This window comes from Neopelma chrysocephalum, unplaced genomic scaffold (genome assembly GCF_003984885.1).
Source record: "Neopelma chrysocephalum unplaced genomic scaffold, ASM398488v2 Primary Assembly neopelma1_61b, whole genome shotgun sequence".
In the NCBI taxonomy this organism is placed as follows: Eukaryota; Metazoa; Chordata; class Aves; order Passeriformes; family Pipridae; genus Neopelma; species Neopelma chrysocephalum.
The window spans coordinates 11061848-11085816 of NW_020897717.1; the positions used below are offsets into that span (position 1 = coordinate 11061848).

Genomic DNA, 23969 nt, shown 5'->3' on the forward strand with positions numbered 1-23969 from the left:
CTCCAGAGCTGAGCTTCTAAATTTTCCTCATTGGCACTTTGCAAAGCTATTATTCATTCTCCATTTGCCAAGTCCAATTTTTTATTCTCTCTATACTTTTAGACAGAGCAAATGCAAAACAGGGGGAGTACATTAATGTGTTTACGAGGAAAGTAAAGACCCAAGGACATGAGAGGTACTAATGAATGCACCACTAGCAGTAGAAACATAAAAAATAACATATGAGAACAGATTTTTGTCCCTTATAGTCTGAGATCTCATCTCTGAAAATGGCCAGCTGCAAACCATAAGAAATGCAAATATTTTCTCAAGAAAGTCTCTTAAATCTTTCTCAACTAATGGTTGGCTTAATCCTTGAAACACTATCACGTTTCTTAGGAAAAACTCCATTTGATGAGTATTCCCAGGTCTATGTAAAATTTGTATTTTAGTCCTCTGTAACACAGAGCTTGTATCGAACACAAATACTTTTTTAGAAACTGAAAAACTGATTAAAAAAAATTACTTATCTGCTATTAGAAAGCTTTCATTCTGAATCCTATCCTTTTCTCCCTGCATTATTTCCAATTATGAACTGGAGTATTCACTTCACCTTCCCCACAGTATATTTGGTATGCTTCTGCTATGCTATCTTTCATCCTATTGCCCTCGCAAGCAATCTTTATCTATGCCTTGAGCACATTACTGATAAATACAGTTTATAGATAGAGTTTATACAGCTCTAATCTGGTCATTGAAGAACTTACTCATTATTCACAGCCTCACCTGAAATTTCCAATGAGAGAGCTTTTACACACATTGTTTTAATGATGCTGTACCACTTGCATAACCTATTTTGCTATGTATGGACTTATTCCATTCTTACTAATTTCTTTCTGATCAGAAGACAATTCAAGCAATGCCATACCAGTAAAATATATAATTTCATAAGTTTTCCAAATTATTTTCTATTTTTACCTGATTAGTAATAAATATTCTACTGGGTTTTTCCCACAAATTGCTCTGTTGTTTTTTTTTTCCCCCTCATCCCTTTGGAGGGTACATCCCTTTGGTACAATATATCAACAAATGTAGCAAAGCATGAGAGCTCTGCAAAGGATACCAGCGACATGGTATTAACAGGCTCTAGTCAAAAACAAGTACCTATCTTGGAAAATGAAGCCTAAGATAGGGCCATCGATACAAGTTTCTATCTGTCAGATGGTTACTATTAATTTTTATTGCACAACTTTGATAGAAAAATTTCAGCTGTTACTGAGATACACAGTATTTGCACAGACTTCTCAGGCACTTGCCCTTTCCTTTCTCCAGGTAGAGTTCAATCAGTAGTTTCTTAGTCATGTTCTCAGTTACTGAATATTATTTGCTGTCCAATAACTTCCTGATGTCCTGCTTTATAATAAAGAGCCCAAAATTATATTGTAACATGTCATATTGCCCAAGGCCTTATTATTTGTCTTACAAGAGATAGCTCTATATATACACCCCTAGGGTGGTATTCTCTGTCTTTGCAGCAGTGTTGCACTGTGAGCTCATATCCAAATAGCAGAGGAACTAAACAAATTGAAAACATTAGAATTTTACTGCTCAAATCTTTGTTCAAATTTAGCCTCTGGTCCTCTGTGAGATAAATCTCAAGTGGACAGTGAAGTGATATCAGTCTCCAGTTAACATACATTCGCATCATAAAAAACCACGCTGTTGGCACTTTATTCCAGAGAGGCCCCAAACTGAGCCACCACAGAGACCAAATAGCTTGAAGTTATTAGTGAGGCAGCATGTATTATCTCATACTGCAGTTGTCTGCACAGTGCAGTGCCCATCCTGTGCATAAATAGAGGAGACCATTTCCCAGCAATGTCACTCTCGAGCACAATGAACGACTCCACTTACAGAACGTAACACGAAGGTAGCAAACAAGTTTAAGCCTGGACTCATGCAGAAGGTCAAAGCATTTCTTCAGAACCCAGTTTACAGTTACAGTAAATGATAAGCACTCAGGCTAAATCAGATCATTGTCCACCTGAAATTTTGCATGAAACTATGATTCTATTCTATGATGTCTAAGAAAAGACTATAATGGGTAAATAAGCACATGTCTAAAAAATAAATTCATTCTGCCTGAGCAGGATCGATCACTGCAACATATATTGCTTTTTTCATAAAAGTGAAATTCATAATTATAAAGAATCTATACCTTAATGTTAAACATCCTGGCTCTCCTAATGTCATACTGCCTAAACCACTGTAGAGTAGTGAAGGATTTGGTATGATATTTTTATAATAATCTTTCAGAAATGCTCTAAAAGTTAACTAATTTTCTGGATACTACCCCATTTTATTTTTTCAGAAGTATCAGGTAAAACTTTTTTTAAAAGTAAAAGTAAGGGATTGGAAAATGAGAGCAATCTCCTCCCCAACTAATTTATATGTAAATTAACATGATTAAATGTAGACAAAAAGAGACATGAGATCACAAATTCATGCTGTTTGTCATAATCATCACTATTATTATTTACTTCCACCACCTAGAATTTGGCAGGAAAGAGTAAGAAACAACTTAATGCAAGCTTAATTTGCAGCAAGGTTAGAAGGGCTCATAAAAGTTGCTTTATGAAGGATCCACTGTTGTATAATAGAACTAATTTCCAATTTTAAGACAGCCACTGCAAATCTCTACAAGATCTATGTATATAACTAGTATTATGCTTATTCTTTTTCAGATTTTTTTCCAATTCAACCATAACTGATCACATTTGTCAATCAAGCATACTCTTCATAAGGAAGAATGAAAGTCGTAGCAAAGTATTCAGTTTCCTTTTTTAATAATCCTCTTACTATTTCTCCTACTGTCTAGAAAAGGAACACACAAACAATTCTGTAGCACTTTTAAATGCTTACCAACTGTGGCAGTAACGCTCATCTCCTAACCACAGACTGTGCTTCAAAATGCACATTTAACCACACCAACAATATTGTCACAATGTAATTCATATTTTTCTGGCCAAGAGAGGTAGTATTTACACTCTATAAAAACCTATGGTCACCAAGTAAAGAACTTAAAATATTACCTTTTTTACAGCTTTTCTGCTCTCATAACAGGATCCAAAACCTATTGAATAGGATCTGTGTGGCACAAATCCCAGTCAGTATGGCAACACAGTTCCAGAATGAGACAGGGACAAACCGCTCACAACAATTTGGGGGAAGAAAGATCCTGCCTCAATCACTGCAATCAAAGTCATCTTGAAACAAGTTTATATACAAGGCAAAACTGCTCTTTCATTTTGTTTCATGTAGAATCAAGTGTCCCTCTCTTTCCAAACACCTTTAGTTTAAAAAAAATAAAATTTAAATGTACAGCAATCTACCAAAATGTTATTTGTATGAGAACAAACTGGAAGATGACAAGTCATGGATACAGTCTAATAGGTTAAAGGCATAGCTGAAGGTTCCAAAAAGAGTTTTAAGAAAAAAGATCTCATTATAAAACAATTTCCCAAAACTACATCCAGTTTGAATTTTTCTCCATTGGCAACTCTTCGTGCGTTAAGATTTTGGCAACTTTTGGAAACCTCTCCAATTTTATCAAAGCACATAAAAATATGCTACAATGGGATGTTATTTTAAATACTGCTAACTAAAACAGACTTACAATTACACGGAATAAGAAAATAAAATACATATAACCTGTATTCCACTAAGAAAACTTGCACCAAATAGTTGAAATGTCCCAACACACTAAGAAGTCTTTAGCATGTTTTTAGGGCTGCCAGTATTAACTAATTAGTTGTGTGCTTTAATTAGATTGTATTGGCTACATATACACTTGGAATACGTTTTCTTATCTTTGCTCCAAGACAAAGCCATAGGAGATGTTTACAGTACTCGAAGACAATTAAGATGTTCCATACTTCTATATGGAAGATTTCTTATACTCTCCTCTGTTTCATAGAAAAGTCTCTTTTGGAACACACTAATAAAGAATATTTATATAAGAGTTAGATATATTAAACATCTAAATGAGCTCACACTGGGATCAACACTAAAATAGCAAAAATAGTGCAGTTTGCTGTGCTACACTAGGAGCAATACAGCACTTTTACAATGATAAGAACTTACACTTTCACCTGCAGCAGAGAGCTCAGCGTTCAGCACATGTATGCTTATAGTTATTAGTTAGAAAATATAAAAATAATCCTTACAAAAATATGTTGTAAATTATTTTTCTTTTTAATAGGAACTATTGTGGAAGTATACCTTTGAGTGCCATGCAAGCTTTTTTACAAACCAGTCTGTTCATACTATCAATTAAACCTTTTTAAACCATTTAGTTCTGCATAAACCCTGGCCTTTCTTTTTCAAGGACAAGGGCGGTCACTGACTCAGGAAGCCTTGACATCACTCCTCTGCCGATCTCTGATTAAGTGGCTGCTACAGAGGGTTAACAGGTCAAATAGCACTGGAGGAGGAACTAAGAAAAACAGAATGCTGCCTTATTTATTAGTATATGTACCTAAAATAATTTAAATGAAAGCATTTTAAAAAATACTTAATGGAGGTTAAGCAGCTTTTTTAACCTCTGTTCAAATTATTGAATGGCATATTAAAACCAATGGAGCTATAATGTACCTTTTAATGTGACCTGCTACTTGAATAAATTGCATATGTATTTAACTTGAACTAAATCTATCTGCTTAATATTATTATGAAGGGTAGGTTAATATTATCTATAGTTTCACTTTACCCACCTACTTTTTAAAATAAAAACATTGAAATTATAACTACAGAGCTTCCCACCTATAATGAACATTTAAACTTTGTTTACAGTAATATAGTATAAAATCTTGAACTTATATGGAGCAACTGCAATATCACCTACTTGCAGGACCAAACTGTAAGCAGTCCTTGTGAAAGCCAGCATATCTTCAACACAGCAAGGCAGGTGAATGCTCCCTAAGTGGCACGTTTGCCAGCCTCATCAAAGTTTAAGCAACCATCTCTGTGCCTCCCGCCATGCTCAGCTTTATGCATGAAGTGCCCTTCCTGAAGAGATTGCACTCTGCCTTCCAAATTCACATTTTTCATTATGAGGATAGCTGCTGTTCATTAAATTATGCCAATTTATCTCTCATTCAGTGAATGGGACACGATGATTTGTCTGTTTTCTCAATATCTAGAACTAGCCTAGCCTTATTTTGAACATGTTGAAAAAACACTAATAATACAAATTATACAAGCTCTGGAAATAGAATAAATATTTGATGGTGATCAGGACATTAATACTTCCTTCTCACTCACACAGTTAGGAAGAAATGGAAATATAATTAATAACGTATATACGTCAGAGATGTCAGATATGAAGCTGTCTACACACATACTAAAAACTGTAGGAACTACAATGATAAAAAAAAAAAGCAAAATTTACTACATCAGATAGATTGTCTTCCAATTTCCTTACCTGGTTTACACTCATTACACCTTCTCCCCTGGCGCTGAGGCAAACAGACACACTGTCCAGAAACGGGGTCACAAACTGTTCCTGCCAATGTGCCCAGAGCGTCACAGTCACAACGCTGGCAGCCGAGGAGGTTGCTCATGCTGAGGTTGTACGTATGAAGCGTGCACTGACTGCACTGAAGGCCAGTTACACCAGCTTTGCAAGGACACTGTCCTGTTGATTTGTCACAAAGCAGAGAGCCATTCACTGTACCTGCCTTATCACAGTTACACGGCAGACAAACAAAGGAATGATTCTTCTGTACTTTGCGGTAGCCATCCAGGCATTGGTCGCATTGTCTTCCTCCAATATTTGGTTTACATGCACACTGCCCTGTTGTTGCATCGCACACAGTTCCAGAAAACGACCCTGCAGCATTACATTCACAAGCCTTACAACCAGTTACATCCAGCCCATAAAAGTTGTCCACGCAGGTGTCACAGTGAAGCCCTTTCACTCGTTCTTTACAATTGCACTGCCCGGAGAGAGGGTTGCAGAATTGGTTCACTGAGCCGTGGCTGTTGCACCAACAAGGCTCACATCCATCTTCATTAGCATATCTGAGAGCTTTAAATCCAAAATTGCAACTATCACACCTAAGACCTGGAGGGAGAAAAGGTATTAATAATAAAAAAAAGGAAAAAGCTGAAAAGCTATTAATTTCAGTTTTAAAAAAGGGTAAGTATACTATACTTTAGTGTACATAAAAAAGAGAAAAGAAGGACTAATATTCTTCACCAGCATAATTAACAGGAGTGACAGGGCTGCACCAATCAATTGAATAACTGTGGCATCCCAAAAATCTGTTTACTTTTTCAATTTGTTTCAGAAGCAATGCGTTTCTGTTGGCCTCTCAATACAATTTAAGATACTTCTACCAGAGATTCTTTGTAACATTTCTAAGACAAACTAGAATTAATCTCTTTGTCCCCCAGAACAGCACTTGTTGCACAGTCAATGCTTATGTGAACTCTTCACCCTATACTGTAGAAATGCAATACACAGGGAATTGCACTGGGTTCTCAATATGTTCTGATAATAGATTTATATATTATATTAAAAACATTAAATATACTCTAGGACAGCACAAATTAGACTAATTACAATGAATGATTTACTTAACACCATACTCCAGTTTTACCATTGATTACATTTATGTTAGTGTTTACTGTTAGCCCTTACTGAAAGCAGAAAATGCTTTCCATAATCCAAAATGAAATATTTTTATCTAAATTATGATTAAGTTAACTCCTGCAGTACATTAAAATCTAAACTGGCTTTGTCATGCTTCATCCTGTAGTTTTATTAGCTTTGTTTTCAAAGTCAATGCTTGCTTTATCCCTGCCCCGAGGGATGGTATTTATATGTTAGTTTATAAAATGTGCATTACAAGAAAGCAAACTAGATTATTATACGAAAAATGCAAATTCAGCTACATATTTCCCCTTGCAATGGGAAAATCCTTCACTATGAAGCTATCACTTGATTGCTACATATAGGAAAATATAAACACAATGTTCCAGCAAAGCATTTTCATCATTTAAAAAATACAAAACCATACAAAAATGCATCTAGCAACTTAAATGCAGAAATATAAAACTAAAAATGGTAGGGAATGCATTATATATATGGATAAAACTCAAAAACTCCAACAGAAGGCAAGTTCCTTTAACAGTGATGAATGACTCACCTAAGGCATATCATTTAATTTCAATAAGGAAAATAAAAAAGGACCACTATTGCTGCAAATTTTAAAAATAACTGTATTGTTAACAAGAATTATGACTCATTTTGAACTATTAAAATTGGTCTACATGGATTCATATCATATCAGTTTTAAAAATATGCGCAGTGCTTATTTGAATATGCCATACATATTCCTGACAGGTAATCTATTCCTAACGATACTGAGGAAGGCCTACAGGGCATCACATTCAATGTTAACAAGTACAGGGGAGTTAGCACGCTTGGCATTTAATTCACATTCTTCTACCTTTTTATTCTAGATGAATGACCTACTTTAATAAAATTATTGGTGCTAATGTATTTTACTGGTGATAGAATCATTAGTAAGATTTAACAGTTGTGTTAACTCTAACAGTTCATGTTTCATAACACTGCAGTCCATAGTTGCATTTTTCTGTTATCATGTTTGCTTAAATAGATAAAAATGGCAATAGACAGATTGCTCTAAAAACCAATTTAGAAATCCAAAGAGGAAAGCTCTCTGTTAAAGTTTGCTGCACACGTTTCAATATACCGAAGCTTATTTACAATTGGTTTGAAAAACAAAGAGAATCTAGTCTGGAAAGAATTAGGTTTTTATCCTGCAAACAAACACTTGCATAAATACAGCCCCCACCATTGTTACAGGTAAGTACAGAAAGTATAGGTTTACACATTTTTCTTATAACTATTTCAGTGAAAATAAAAACAATTCTTACTGTTTTCATCAAGGGGATAAAATGTTTAATATATAGACAACCCAATATGTGAGAACCAGACTGCGTTTCTTGTCTGCCAAATTGCCACTGAGTTAAGAGAGGTTTTCACAGGTGCAAATATGAAATGTGAGCAAAGAATATATAATTAAGAATGCTCTGAAGTCCTTTTTCTTGAAAAGAGAGTGGGTTTAAGATGCACAGAGGTTATTTTTTACTCTTAGCACCCTTTTTATTGCATGAAAAGCACAGCATTCCACAGGAAAAAGGACTGAAATTGTTCAGCCTTCTATCTGTTTAGAGCTGTTTCCATTATTTGTTGTTATTCTGCATTTACTTCTTTCTTCTAATTTCCAAAAGAAACAAAGACACACAATATTACAAATGAGTCAACATTCACAAATGAGGGTACATAAATATCAAGTATACTAACATGTGCTTAAACATTATTAATGCAACCTAGAACCATGGTTAGGCTGAAGAAAAAATAAATTACTAATTCTGTTAATAACAAAGCAGAAAGGAATTTTTTCTTTTTGAGACATATGTATAGTCTGAGACATGTACAGTTACCATGCAAGGCTCACTTTATCAGGAAATTCTCCTTGCATAATATTCCCATACATCAACATTTCAAAGTGTATTATATATACTGTGTATTTTGGGCACTTGATAAATTTTGTCCTTATGTGGCTGTGGCTCCCCTCAAATATGCTGGAAGTAATAAATTGCTATAATCAAATCTAATTTCTGAAAAATACCTGTGGGAGTAACAAACAAAAAAGCACGTCTTATAAAAAAAATGATAAATAACACAGAAGGTAGCAGTTTATTATAATCAGCTTGGCATTGAATTACAAAATTAAAATTATGTGGCCCTTGATAACTAACCCTAGCTATGTACATGATCTGTGGAATTATGTTGACTTATTTTGCATTTCATAGGAACAGTTCAAAGAAATATAATAGAAAAAAATTGATAGATTTATCACAAAGGACCCTGTAGCACAGAATATTTTGAGAAAAAAATCCATTTATTTTGGTCTATTAAGAAAACTAGCATGGAAACGATTTGCTTAGAAGTCATTAAGCATAAAACATTTTGAAAAAGTGTTAATTTCCTAAAAGAAACATCTATGCAGTAAGCAAATTACATTATTTTTGTGACTTATTAGTATGGAACCATGTAAGCTAATGTAGCTATGCCATAAAGAAACTTCTAAAGGGTTGATTAAACTAAGCTTCAAGCTGTAGTTTGACAGAATTATTAAATTAATAATTTTTCAACAGTTAATTTCATTCACTTTTATAATCTGCCTTCAGCAAAGAAGTTTTCTATACCTTTCATTTAGAAATCAAGTGTGTTTTATTTCCAGGGAAAACAAGAAAAATGGCTCCGAACTCTTGCATTACACATACCAATAACATTTGCTTTGCACTTGCACTGTCCTGAATTTTGGTGACAGGTAATATCTCCATTGACTGTCCCAGAGGTATTACAGTTACAGGGACTGCAGCCATCAGGGTTTGACTGTTGCAGATTGTAGAATCCTTCCTGGCACTGATTGCATTGTCTGCCAGACACATGTCTCTTACAATTACACTGGCCTCCAATCTAGAAAGATACAAAATATTATAGAGTGATGAACATTATCTATTTTTAGATGATACATTCATTAGCAACAAGAACGGGAGTATGAGTTGGGGAGGAGAAAATTTTAAATGGAACAGAAAAAAAATGTAAGCCTGTGTAACACTTTTTTAATTTGTTGAGAGAGAGGAAAAAAGAGAAATATTGAACAGAGTGCAACTATTTGACTTTTAAATAGAATTTAAAAAGTCCTGTTCTTTCAAAACAGAAGGGAAAAATAACTGAATTAACAATGCGACCCTATTTGCCATCTGGACAGAGAATCTGCAAAGAACATTTACAAAATTGCATTGTATAAATGGTGACATATTAAAACAAATAGTACTTTTTTGAATCACAGTTACTGCAAAGAACTGCCTTCTTCAAAGGTCAAGTTTTGCAATTTTTGTTCTGACCATATGCTTCTTTATTTTAGTGAAAACGTTAGTTAAGTAAGAATGAAGTACAGTTGAAAATTTTCCTTTCTTATTATTCATCCAAGATAAATTTTCTCTTCCTTTACTGAAGGATGTGATCCAATAGCTCAGTATCTGAAACCCTCTCCCTCTTTTCATGGTTCAGCTGGTGTCCAAAACATTCCACTTCCATGGAGGTATATAAAGGTCTTCACCTACTCCCTAAATGGGTAGCATTGCTATTCAGAAGGAGCTGATGCATCCTATGTTATTCCTGGACCATGATCCAGGAGTATGAGTCTCACATCTTGTGCGAGACTAAAGGGTTCCTGAAAAGCTACCTCAATGTCTGAAAGCCAGAAAAAAAACCCTAACCAACAATCTCTACATTCATCACTTTCCAGTTAGGTGGGAAAACCGACCACAGGGAAAGGGCAATGGCACAGGGATGGAGAAACTAACGAAAGGAATCAGTTAATGCACAACACAGACAAAAAACAGCAAGTCAAAGCACACCCAGATGCAGGAGATGTGAAATGGCAAAAGGTTTGGGATTCATAATAAAGGAACAAAAACTAACTTTTCTAACTCAAGTGTTCTGGAAAATGAAGATGGTAGCAAACCAATAAACTCTGCATTATAAGTAATTTTCTTTGGGTCAGTGTATTTTTTTTCCACACAAATATTTCCAAATATCAAAAAGCACAGTGATTCAAAACTCGCATTCATCTACGACATCAACAGCTGTAGTTCAATGTACTTTGCTTTCAAGTGGCTACCAGAACAAAAATTTCTCTTAATGCCTTTTTCATGTTTAATCTATAAGTCAAGCAAAGCTGAAAGAAAGGAGAGACAAAGCTACTTGGAAGTTCCACTTAAAATAAATGTTATTATCACACCTTCAAATCTACAATGAAGCTCTAAGCTTGGTTAATACAAGACAAAACAGAGTATTTCAATATCTAATAGTAAATTCTCAGTGAAGAAAATACTGAAAGTTAGAGAAGCATGTACTCCTATCCCTTCCTCATAAAAGGATTCTGTAGTCCATAAAATCTCTTCAATATGATTTAATGATAGAGATCTATTACTGATTTATCGGCCATGTTTTTCAGGAAGATGAAGATATTAAAAAGGCAAGACAACATTTTTTTTGTAAAAGACAAGACAACAGCAACTACAAAAAGAGTTAAAAGACCACAATAGCAGAAAACACAGCAACAAGGATTTTTAAGTTAATTCCCTTTTAGACTGGATTTGATCTAGATATTTAGTGCATTATAAGAGACCCAGTCATGCATCACAGCCATTCATCAGAGAACTCACATGTGAAAAAAAACTCTGAGTTTAATCCTAAATGAAAAAAACCCCGAGTTTAATACATAACTGCAAAGAAATATTTTGTGTTAGTGACCACAGAATACTCAGATTACACAATAGCACTCAACTCATACTTAAAAAGTCTTTAAAGTTACTCCAAACACTACCACAGGAAGGAAAGCATTACATGCAAAAATACATCTTCAATCAGTGAAAACTGGATCAAAACAAGGAAGTTAAATAAGATAGGATAACCAATACCAAATTTTAAAACCAGAATAAGGCAATAAAAAAATGAGCTTTTAAACAAGCAACATGCCTAAAGCATGAAGGAAACAAAAATTTTTTTAAATGTCAGAAGCAAAGGAAGACTACTAGAGAATCACTGTGCAGAATAAATAATTAAGTAGTATGATTAGCAGACTCAGAGTGGACATCAGAACTTTTCACTAAAAGGAAAGTGCAACATCAGTAACAGGCTTCCCAGAGGGGATGTGGAATTTCTGTCCCCGAAGGTACGAAGACTTACTCAGACAAAATCATGACCGACTGGATCTATCACTGACAACAATTCTGCTTTGAGCTGAAGCAGATCACCAACTAATGCTTTTATAATTATGTGTAGCATTCAGGAAAGAGAACCACAACAGAGATTGCAAAGAAAGAATTTAACAGCTTTTCACTATGAAAGAAGTGCTACCTTTCTATATTAGGTATGATTTTTAAGACTGGTTTCAAACCAAAATGTCAGAAGGAAAATATTTTAGCAAAATCTTATGGTCGAAAAGTGACTACATATAAGACTAAAGTTCTAGATGAACCAAAATATAAAATTACTGAGATATTACTTGCTTAAATCAGTATCCGCAAAAGAGAAATAAAATTATAAAAGTTACATCAATCTCCTTAAAAGGCTGTAAGGAAGTTTCTGAGATCTATAATCTAATAGGCTTTTTTTGTATTATTATTCTGTATTCTATTAGAAATTAAAACATGTTTGATATATTGAAGAAGATTGGTACTTTTTTTTCCAAAGAAAAATCATGCTTCATGATTCTACTGCATCTCTTCAAGTCAACAACATCTGGAAATATCATATATACTGAATCAAATGGATGATCAAAAATTTAAATTAATTTCTACATCAAGAAGTACAAACTTAATGCCTGGGAAAACCAATGCTGACTATTGGTAGATAGTAACAAGTCCAAAATTAGCTATTTCCACTCGAGAAAGGAGATGTTAAAGCTGTTCCATTTCCCCTACAAATAATTTGAAAGCTCTGAGTCTCTTATTGTGTAATAAAAATCCATTGTGCATCAACCCTTTGCACAATTTGTATATCTGGGTACCCTCTCTAAAGTAAGAGAGGTTACAGAGTGAGTAGAATAAGCAAAGATACAAATGAAAAGAGACTGAAGACTTTTCAGTTTGGAAAGAGATAACGAAGATGAAGGGAATATATGGCTACAAAATCATGAATGGCTTACAGAATGAATATTCATTATTTCTCACTTATAGGATAGAACATCCAGGAAATCATCAGAAAGTAAACTTAAAAGAATGAAAGCGTATACAGTACAGGTGTATGGAAAAATACACTTTTTTTGAACTGCATTAAAAAATAAGTTAGATTAATTCCATATGTGGATGTCAAATATGGCCACTCAGATGAAAACCCGGAGTTTGTCTCAGGAAGTCCCAAACCCATAAACAACCGGAATCTAGAAAAGTATATCACAGAAGGATCATGCTTATAGTAACTATTAGAGAGGATATTGCGCTAGATGAGTCTCATTTCATCCAGTATAGCTCTTCTTATCCTGAATACATGGAAATCCAAGGCTAATTGTGATCAAACAGTAGCTCTTTCCTGATGCAACACATGAAATGTGTAGATTGCCAAGTGCTAAGAGGAGCAAAGAAACCAGTATGTTCAGCATAATTTTGTGTCAAACTATTACAAGAAGCAGTAATTTTCATCACATTTGGTTGCAGAAAATGTATGTCCCCAAGCTTTCTCTTAATAGCGTAAAAAAAATTATGGTTGAAGAATAAATGTAACTCTTCAAATGAGGGAGAAATGTCTGGTCAACCGAAAAATTCAAATTTTCCCCAGGATCCAGCCAACAAAACCATTTGGAGATCTTCACATACAAATAATAATAATAGGGCTCAATTTGGGGAAAATTTGGCTTAAAAATGGGAAATATAGAAAAATAGTATCTTTCATTTCTCTCTACAGGCAGAGAGAGAGAAACACCAAAATAGTCTGGGAAATGCTTGGCAATGAATACTGTTACAAAGAAGTTGTACAAGCTGACAAATATTTGTAATGCCGCAGAAACAGGTACCACAGGTTAAAACATGGAAATCTACATCAAAATGGGTAGAATGAGCCATTTCTGTAACATGTATTTTTATGCATTCTACACAAAAATCTAAGTGAATTAAGTGATTACTGTTGTTATTACTACTATTATTTCTGTAAACCTAGCTTACTCTGGAAACTATTATATCGGTGAGAATATTGGTAGCAATTAATAACTAAAGATTTTGTTAACCAGGATTTCACCAGTTGTGTACTGGAGATATTACTGAACCTTGCCCCTCCTCCCTCTGATTCAAATGCTATCTGTCATTTAAAGAAAAATATTTTATTTATGCTGGTTATAGAAGAGCAGAAAGCAATCTGTTCTCCTGTTGCTTATGCCTGAGAAGCCTGGTTCTGACCCAAACAGTAAGCAGACAGAAACAGCCTGTGTATTGATATTACCATCTCAGTACTAAATCACTTATGGAAAATATCTGTCTAGATGGGTCACTATGAAAATGAGCCTAGCCAAGCATTACTACCAAGTGGTGGTGTATCTTGGGACCTCATAATTACAATTGTTCTTTGATACAGAACATCAATGATGCTGAGTTGACATATATCCCTTGTGCCATTTATAATTTACGTATGAAATACACATTAGTCCTATATCCTTGAATGTAAACAGTTACAAAACGTATGCAAGAAACCTTTTACTGCACAAATCACAGCTGCAGCATCATTGTCTTTAATGAGGAAGCTGACTAGTTAAGGTTTCTGAATTTCAGATGTACTGAGCAGTTCACACTGCTTTAGACTCTAGTGATACCACTTTTTAGTTGGAGGACATTTTAATCTAACACATCACATCTAGAATCACAAATTCAAAGAGGTGCCTGTTCAGGAACTCTCCCAATGTCCAGTTACTAAACTGATAGGAGGACTTAAAAATAGATTTAAGCATCCAGGACAAAGGTTGACATATTCCAAAGAATTGTCTCGATTTCTGTTTTGAGTACCACAAACTATTTATTTAGCCACATCAGTTATCTAGTGACGTATCATAGTATCAGAAACATAACTTCTGACTACTTAGGCTCTTGTTGACCATATGTATTCTTAAAGTATAAAATGGAGTTTTCTAAAAAAATAGGTAGCCCAAGTTTTTCTGAAAGTTAAAACCATCTTTTTCCCCTTAGATATGCCTATAATTTCAAACTGTTATTCTTTGGTGTCTTTAACAGAAGCAAAATACTGCCAGAAATGTAACAAGAAAGCCTCTCCAGTTCCAGAGAATAAATATGAGATGAGCCTTGATGTTACTAAATAAAAAAGTAATGCTGACACCTTTCTAAGTTTCTTTCACCAAAGTTAACCTCCAGTTTTGAAGCCCAGAACACATGACAAAAATAATCTTTTGTGACTGGCTGAGTCATTATGATTTCAATTATTCACCAGGGCAGAAGCACCTTCCCTTGACCCACTGAAAATGCAAGTTTTAGGGTATCGCAAGACTCAGGGGTATATTCAGGTCTGGCATGAAATTCTTGCTGTTCATCCTGCCATCACCAGTTTTGCAATTGATTGGTACCAGTCTCAATGTTCTGCCTTTTTGATATAAATGCTAATTATATACTTCTCACTACCTTCTTACTTGATGCAAATCTGGCAAGGACCCCAGCATCTAGTTGTCTGCAATTTCAGGAAGTGGGAAGGGGGAGTAAAGGGGGTTGAGGACTTTTATTTTCTTTTCCTTTTCTTCAGTTTAAGAAATGAGAACTGTATGGTGTGCTGGCTCACACACATAGGTTAATGGTCTGACACCAAATACCTGAGAGTATTCTCGGTACGTCAGCTTTGGGAACTGAAAATTGAATAAGCAGCAATAATGAAGTTCCTCTGCACTCCCCTGATATCTCTTCTTGTCATCGCTTATGATGACTTTCAAAAGTCAGTAGCTTTCTACTACTTTTACTCAAAATGTACAATGAGCCATTTACCCTCTGTTCACGATGCTCCAAGGGGTGGGAGTGGATCAAATACCCAAAATAAAAAACCACCACAGAAAACCAAGATTTCTACTGTAAAAAATCCATCAGAAATAAAGCTATGGAATTATGTAACATAAAAAGCTCATTTTTCTTCACTTTAGCAATAGGATTAAAGGCCTTCTATGAAGGGAAATCCAGGATTCAGAGGACACACAGTGTTTTATAACTTGATTTTTTATGGACTCCACTATGCACATGCTTTTCATCTACACATTTGCATCCTATACATTTCTTATTCTATTTGGTATATCTGTTGTCCAAAATGCCCTTAATTAACTGCTTTAACCTATGTTTTTTCCCTCGTAACACACATTTCATTTATTTATTTATTGTCAATCACAATAAATGGGTTGAAAACAGTGTAGGTGGATAAGTGAGAGCAGGGGAATGCTCATTCTAATTTTAGATAAAAGAATTAACTCAGAATTGAAAACAGAAACAGAAATACTATTTTGGTTTAAAATATATATATATATATACACAAATGCATAGCTAGCCTTTCAGTATGTAATGTATAAAATAAAATTAGATGAAGCATTCAACATTCTTAGTGAAAAAAATAAGAAATCAAAAAAAGAAATATTTAGAGTGTACAGAAAGGTGAAATCTGAAGCCTGTTCAGAAAGTTACTTGGTAGCACTGTAATCTCCTTTCATTTGACTCTTCAGAGAAAACAGTAACTAACATTTTGTTCATTTTCTTGCCTTAGAAAGAGTTTTCTTGCAAGATGAGACAATACAGCTGCCACCTTGACAGAAGGCAATTAAGTCTTTGCAACTCTGAACAATAGCCTCTGCAGTAAAATACCGTTTCCTTGCAACAATAAGTACATGATACATATTTATTTGGATGTCAAGAGTGAATTTTTAAAAGTCATCCAAAGCTGAGTAAAGAAAGATACCTAAATTCACTGAGACCAAAATGGTACTTCCAAAGATTACGTAAAAGCAATAGCAGCACTTCCAGGTTTGCCTAAAAACAAATGCCCAGGAAAAGAGTGCTTTTTTTCCCCAGCTTTATATATGGTTTATTATAATAGAATCATGAAAGGACTACAAACTGCCATGCCTGATTGAATACATAAGCATTTCTAGAGCAGTCTGGGTAAAAAGCAGCACAGGAAAATGAGTAAAGGATTGTGGTATAGGGGCCAGAAGAAATTAATCTCCAACTCTCCATACAGAGCAAGAATGATCACATCAGTAGTATTCCGGCAGAATTTTCTCATGTGTGAATGGTTAGGGAAAAGGGAAGAAGGCAGCCAGTTCTTCTTTCAGTATCATAAAACTCAAGCACCTCAAATAGTTCATCTGGATTTCTGATTGTTTGAAATATTTTGTGACAAACATTCACAAAGAGGATGCAACCATCTTTTCTACAGTGATTAAGTGTCAATAACCTGAAAAGAAGTGGACAGCTTATCAGGCTGTAGCAATTGTCTCTTGTATTCACCAGTATCAAAGAAATATCTCTCTCTGCAAAAACACCTAATGAATTGCTCATGAATGCACTGCTACACCACCCTTCGAAAATGCTACTCATTACTATAAGCCATGAAGTTAAAATTTTGAAGTTTTTAATATGTTAGTTTGCACTTTAAAATACAAATGAAGTCACACACTGATCTCTAAGTGGGCATGATCTTCAGATATATGAGAACTGAGAAACTGTGCAAGGGAGAAATGCTACATACCTACGTACATTGCTCACCAAGGGTTGAGTGTAAAAGGTGAACAGGCATAAAGTTTTCACGATCAGTCCAAAAGACTGAGATGGTAGTAACTGTGTTACAGTAAGCTCTTCTACCCATCTTGTAAACTATCTACATGAATAATACTGTATTTGATGAGGAAATATTCTATCTGTGTGATTCAACAGATTAATTTGTGATTCAGCAGATTAATTTTGGAACTCTCTACCTCTTGGAACTTAGTGACACAAGTGGCACTTTGCAAAAAGAAAAAAATGTTGATGACCTGAAGAAAGTGGTGAGTTATGCAGTAAAAGTGCATTCTGCCCCATTTTTGGCAAATTTCCTTGAAAATTATGAATGTGATGTGACAATTAACTTTCATGAGTAGGGTCCTTATTCCTTATGATTCCATCTTCCACAGGTCAAATTTGGAAACACTTCCTTCAATGATGCCTTCCTATTTCATGTAATTCATTTCAGCCTTTAGGCCTTAGCCTTATTAATCTATTCTTTAATGCCTCTCAATCATTTCTCCCTGCTCTGCTTCTACTGCAGCAATTGATGCTTTATTGCACAATACAGTCTCCCCCATTTTTCCCATTTTATCTCCACGTTCATACTTTCATAGTCAAGCTCCATCAACATTCTTGTATATTTCAGTATAAAGCAGTGATTTCTGTAAACTACTCTTCCTCTTATTATTAATCACATCTAAAGTTGATTTATGTTAAAATTTCACCACAAACTATGGGCACATAAATTAACATTTGCTTTCATTCTTCCTGTATCTTGAAAAATAGTCCTAACATACTATCTGCATTTTGCAAGCTTTTTTTTTTCCATTTCTGTGTTGCTGGCAAAAAGTATCACCTTCGGAAGACTGAAAATTATAAAATAATTGTTATTTGTACTACAAGGGGTTATTTTAAAAAACACATTGTGCTAAATTTGCACGTCACTCAGAATATGCACCAATGTGAAGGTGCACTGAGTCAAACTGGGCATGTACCTGTACCGCTACAGAACTGGGGGTGAAAATAAACAGGATCCACAAGAGTTCACTTTTAAATAAAACACAGTGAGAAGGGGCATACTATGAAAAAACCTAGAGATCGCTTTACGAATAAGAGTCTTGAAAAAAGAAGAGATAGGAAAAGTGGCAACAAGCTGAAGAAGTTCTACCTCAATTACCAGTAGAATAAATTCTACCATTAAAATACATTTCAAAGAAATATTTCTTCCCTATTCCTAACAAAATTTAGATTGTGACAATGGACAGGACATATGTGAATAGAACATGAAAAACAATATATCTTTTATAGATGTTCAAGATTTTAATCAATTTTCCTGCCTTTTTTCAACATGCATGTTTTGAAAGTTACAGATAGCTTTCTTATCAGACTAGACATTTTACATGTCAATGAGGTCCTTTGGCTTAAAAACCATAGTTGACTGTGTTCTCTTTTCAGCATCACTTTGTGGGTTTCCTTTTTTTTTTTAATAGACTTTATAAATTAAAAGGGAGATCAATCCTTGTCTTATTACAGAGAAAAGTAGTTTAATTCTAGTTAAATTTCAGGCTCAGCTTATTGCCTGGATTTTCAAAACCTGTTGGTAACTTTAAGACATTATAAAGACCTTCAAAAACACTCAAACCCTAGAGGTTTTAACATTACTGAGTGCACAGGTATCTGCTAGCATCACAAAACTACTATTCATACAGCATCTTTATGTCTGTTACTGATCTAGATGAGTAACTCTCCAGCAGTACCTCTCAAATTGCTGCGTTTTCTCTGCTTTCAATGTCTGACGTAAGTCAATTATCATTTTGAAAAGGCTGAATTTTAGCATTTTTTTATAAACCAGTTACCATCTAAATACATTTTGTAAAATCTTAGAGCTGTTTACACAGCTAATTAAAAAGTTTTCTCTTTTTTCTGTATTGAGGCTACTTACATTATCACACAGGAGGCTCTTATTTTTGGTGCCTGTTGCGTAACAGTCACAGGGTTTGCAAACATCAGTGGCTGAAAGATCTGCACCTGCTTGTCTGTAATGGAAATCCTTGCACAGCTCACAGTTCCTTCCTGCATGAAAGAAAGGTTATGCATTATGGCTTCCAATTCATTAAAATTAGCTGTATAATTCAAAATTAAAGACTATTCCTTTGAGAGAATTCTATAATTTTCAGGACGTCCATTTTAATGCACCTTTCATCTCTACCTGCCAATTTAGTGATCCAGAGCATATGAAACAATGAACCTGTTACAAACTATGTTTTACTCCATTAAACTTCCATCTGTTATATAATACCACACTTATATAAAAGCTGTGCCATGCAAATGCCTATACATTTTTTTTTTGAAAAATTATCATTGAACCTGAAACTTTTCTTTTTCCCCTTTACTAGATAAAGCCAAGAAAACTGAAACAGAAGAAAACTGTTTTAAAAAGTATTCAAATGTACTATCTACATTGAATAAAGACCTTTACTCAATAAGCAAGAAACTAACATTTTTGAGATGTGTGTTAAACTGGTCCAATTAGAAACATGATATTCTGGATTTAAATGCTCTAGCACATGTAGCATAGCTTTGAATCTATATGTTTTAATTACTTATTAGAATGTTTTTTGCACAAAAGTTTTTATACAAGATTGGATCAAATTTTAGCAGTATTTTCCTATGGCCTAAGAATCGACACAACTGTTACTACTACACTATCTGAATAGTTTAAAAATACATATACATGAGAATTTATTGGACTGTCAGCCACCGAGCACTGCTAATCTCAGCTGACACAAAACTTAGTCAAAAAGTGACTGCAAAACAAACAGTCCATTCTCTTTGGTGTGACTTACCAGCTGTGTTGTGCTGACAGTTATCACACACTCCACCACCGCCTCTGTAGTGTTCCTGAGGAAAAGGATCCATTGCTAAGTCATAGTGGCAGCTCACTGCATGGCTGTAACACTGACATGGTTTGCAATTATAAGCATGAACTTGGTCACCTGGACGAAAAGGCTTGTCATTGTGTAATGGCAAGCAGCGATCACACTGAAATAAATAATAAATAAAATACTATTTCTTAGAAATTAATATTTCTTTCTCTCACAAGAATACTATTATACCCTCTATATTGATATTTCATTCTGTGTTTTACCCCATTTAAATATTAATAGTATTGGTTTTAGACAAAAAGACCTATGCTTTCTCGCATATAGGAAAATAACAAACCCAACATTTTAATTATTATTATTTTAGACTTTTTAAGTTAATTAAACACAACAAAACCAAGGAAGGTGGGCAGAAGAATAAAATTTTAAGTATTTAGATACTCAACACAGGCTAACATCTTGAGACTCAGATTTACCTAAACTTCTAAGGATGCAAAATTGTGCCTGCTGTGTTCGAGACACAGAAGACATATTCACCTAGTGCATCCATTTGAATGCATTTTAAACAATGTTATTGTAGTTTCTGACATTGTAGTAACTGTACTTTGTACGGTCACCATTTGACCTTGTGAGTGAAACAAAAGAAACAAAATACATGGCAATTATAATTTCCATCTTTCAGATGGAATTTAAATGCTTCAAAATAAGTTGCTTCTGTAAATTATTTGGGCAACTACTTTCTTTTTTGGGCAACTTCTTTCTTCTTCAGTTCCAGAAGTATGCTCATGGCTATTATTCCAAGCACTGCTATATCTAGGTCAGTGTGTCTATATCACCTATATGCTGACAATTGGGAAAGTGCTGAAGTTTCTAAACTTTCCCTCACAGCTGATGCTGTGGAAAGAATCAGCTGTGGGTAAAATGAGAAACTGAATTAAAAGCCATAAGCTTATGATAGTCCAAGAATTGCAGACCAGTCACAACTCGTAACAAAAGTCACTTGGGAGACAAAATGAAAGTATAAGAACTTATCTGCTGAAATTTAGTTTTAATAAATGAAACTAACAGTAAGTGGTAAGATAACAATAGCTACTGCATACTTTTGTCATGTGTTAAAAAAAAACCAAAACAACAAAAACCCACAACATCACCACAGTGAGGAAAAATCAGAGTTTTCAAAATGAAAATTAGCAGGGCTTCACTTGAGACCTTGAACTCTGGCCTTTCTTTATCAGAACAATCGCTGCCTAATTGTGATTAGCTCAGATAAAGTACACTAAGGGAAACACCTTGACTGTTACTGCTACACAAGTTACAAAGCTCAAATTTATTCAAGTCCTTCCTTCATCCACATCCATCTTCCCTCTCCCTTTGTCTCTGCCTTGAGGAAAATCACCATTATGCAGCACCAACATGAGACAAGGGTTCATTCAAGCATGGCACAACTTGGGAAGCGCAACAAAGAAACAAGCTCTCAGCCAAGCCATCCAACTCATGCAGCTTCCTCCTCTCAGCATGTCTATGGAAATATATCCTCCTTGAAAGGAAAATAGCACAAGAATAGCTACCAACCTGCCAACCCTGAGTTTCCATTTGTGCATGGCTAGCCACACAGCAGCTGAAAGCATTCATCATCTCATTTCAGATTTAATCTTAGATCAGTTACTTAGGCACACCTGTGCTTGCACCTATTGTTAAACAACACAAGCACTAAGGAGTAGGAAAGAAAAAGATGGCATTTGATTACATAGGACGGAGCCTCTTTGAACTATGTCTCTTGCTGTGGCTTAAAACTTTAACAGAACTTTAATGAATCACAGAATCATTAAGGTTGGAAAAGACCTGTAAGATCATCAAGTTCAACTATTAACCTAACGCTGCCTGGTCCACCGCTGACCAACGTCTCTGAGTGCTACTTCCACACATTTTTAAACACTTCCAAGGACAGTGACTCTATCACCTTCCCTGGGTTGCCTGTTCCAATCACTGAAAACCCTTTCAATGAAGAAGTTTTTCCTAATTTAAAGTTTTTCCATTTAAATCTCCCCTGGAACAACTTGAGGTTGTTTCCTCTTGTTCTAATGCTTGTTACCTGAGAGAAGAGATTGACTCCCACCTGTCTACAATCTCCTTTTAAAAGTCTTGGCAAAAAAGCAGTCATTCAGAAGTTGGCAATGAGTGTGAAACAATTGTTTTTCTAGCAGTTGTCAGATGTGTATGTAATAAAAATGAGAACTGGGCTCCCACCTCACCCTGCTGTTTGTCACATCTTTATTAGGTTAAGAATTGCATTTAACTTCCAGATCTCCAGTGTTGAACTTTCAAAGATGTACATGGCTTTTAGGTAATATCTGTTTCAGCACAGTTTCACCCTGCTCTGAAGACAGTCATCTTAATTTCCTCATGGCTTTCATCAGCACTCTCATTACAGCATTTGACTATCTATCAAGACCATGTGCTATCAGAGCTTTGAACTGCATCTGTCTCTTGTGAACTTCCCAAAGACTAAAGGGCTTTTAAACTTAAAGGCCAGGTTTTATTAGGAAAAAAAAAGGAAAAAAAAAAAAAAAAGAAAGCTAGAACACTCTATGTGACTCCAAGTGACTAAGGAAGCCAGAATAGAAACGAAGAGTGTCTTATGGGGTTCCATCCTAACAGTCCATGTATCAAAAAGTGCATTTTTTTTGGTACCTTGCTTCCTTCTGCAAGCTAAAAGTCTTTGTTATTGAGTGACCACTTAATGTAGTTAATGTTTACAGCTCCTCAGGTACTATGTATCATTCATTCCAACATATGATACAGATTGACCTTTAACTAAGGTTTACATAGATTCTTCTGTAACAACACGAAAAGCCTCGTTTATATAATTCTTATTAAATCAACAATGCCATATGCAGTTTTCAGACTGCAGATGTTTCAGACCATTAATTATTTGCATGTAAAACTCTGAACACCTGAAGCCTTTACCATATCCAGTCACTCTCACTTCCATTCATATCCTTTGAAGCATTTATCAGAGTTGTTTTATTTATTTTAAATTCTATTTTCTATTATAATTTGTACAATTATTCCCATATATTTTGCCATTACCTTTCTCTATTACGATCAATTTAAAGGAAGCTCTGAGTTGTAAGGTAAGACTGACCTTCCTTGACTGTCTTGTTTCTTCATGGGCTGTTTCCAGCTTTTCATGTGACATCACGGAAAGCTTTTGAACCTACTTTTACTTGAGTCTATGAGTCTGCATATAAATGTTACCAAAATCTGGATTCCACTCTTGGTGCCTCAGTTTCTGTTTGTAAAAGGTAGAGCTATTTCTCAAAGCCGGACCCAAGTCATTTACAGAACATTTCGTAAATGAAGAAACTGAACAATTTTTTGCATAAACTGAGAGACAAGCTTTGGGAGGATTTATTTTCTCTTCTTCCATAATCTGCCCCCTCAACATCTGCAAGTCATTTTTAAGCATTCCCTTCTTTCTATCATCTCAAATTTCATTGCAACATATTTCATCATCATTCTTCACCAAAACAGAACTCAGGAAAAAACAAAACAAAACAAAAACCAAAAATATTCATTTGGTATGTCAAATTTCATAACATGGTGATGCAAAAACTAAACTAAGACTTCTATTTGTAATGAATTATGCAAATTTTTCATTTCTGGTATTGTTTTGCTGCACAACAGCTAGCCAGATGCATATGCCAG

The 23969-nt window shown here is 34.8% G+C and overlaps 1 protein-coding gene across 8 annotated transcripts in view; it reads right to left on the minus strand.

The window, feature by feature from the left end:
* USH2A (usherin) overlaps positions 1-23969 on the minus strand; it is a 379012-nt gene that overhangs the window by 309728 nt on the left and 45315 nt on the right. For all 8 annotated transcript variants that reach the window (XM_027681679.1, XM_027681684.1, XM_027681681.1 and 5 more), the window contains exons 10-13: positions 20226-20421; positions 19322-19452; positions 9361-9556; positions 5462-6103 (exon numbers count right to left, since the gene is read on the minus strand). In XM_027681679.1, the coding sequence (XP_027537480.1) occupies positions 5462-6103; positions 9361-9556; positions 19322-19452; positions 20226-20421 (1165 nt within the window). The remainder of the gene's footprint in view (positions 1-5461; positions 6104-9360; positions 9557-19321; positions 19453-20225; positions 20422-23969) is intronic.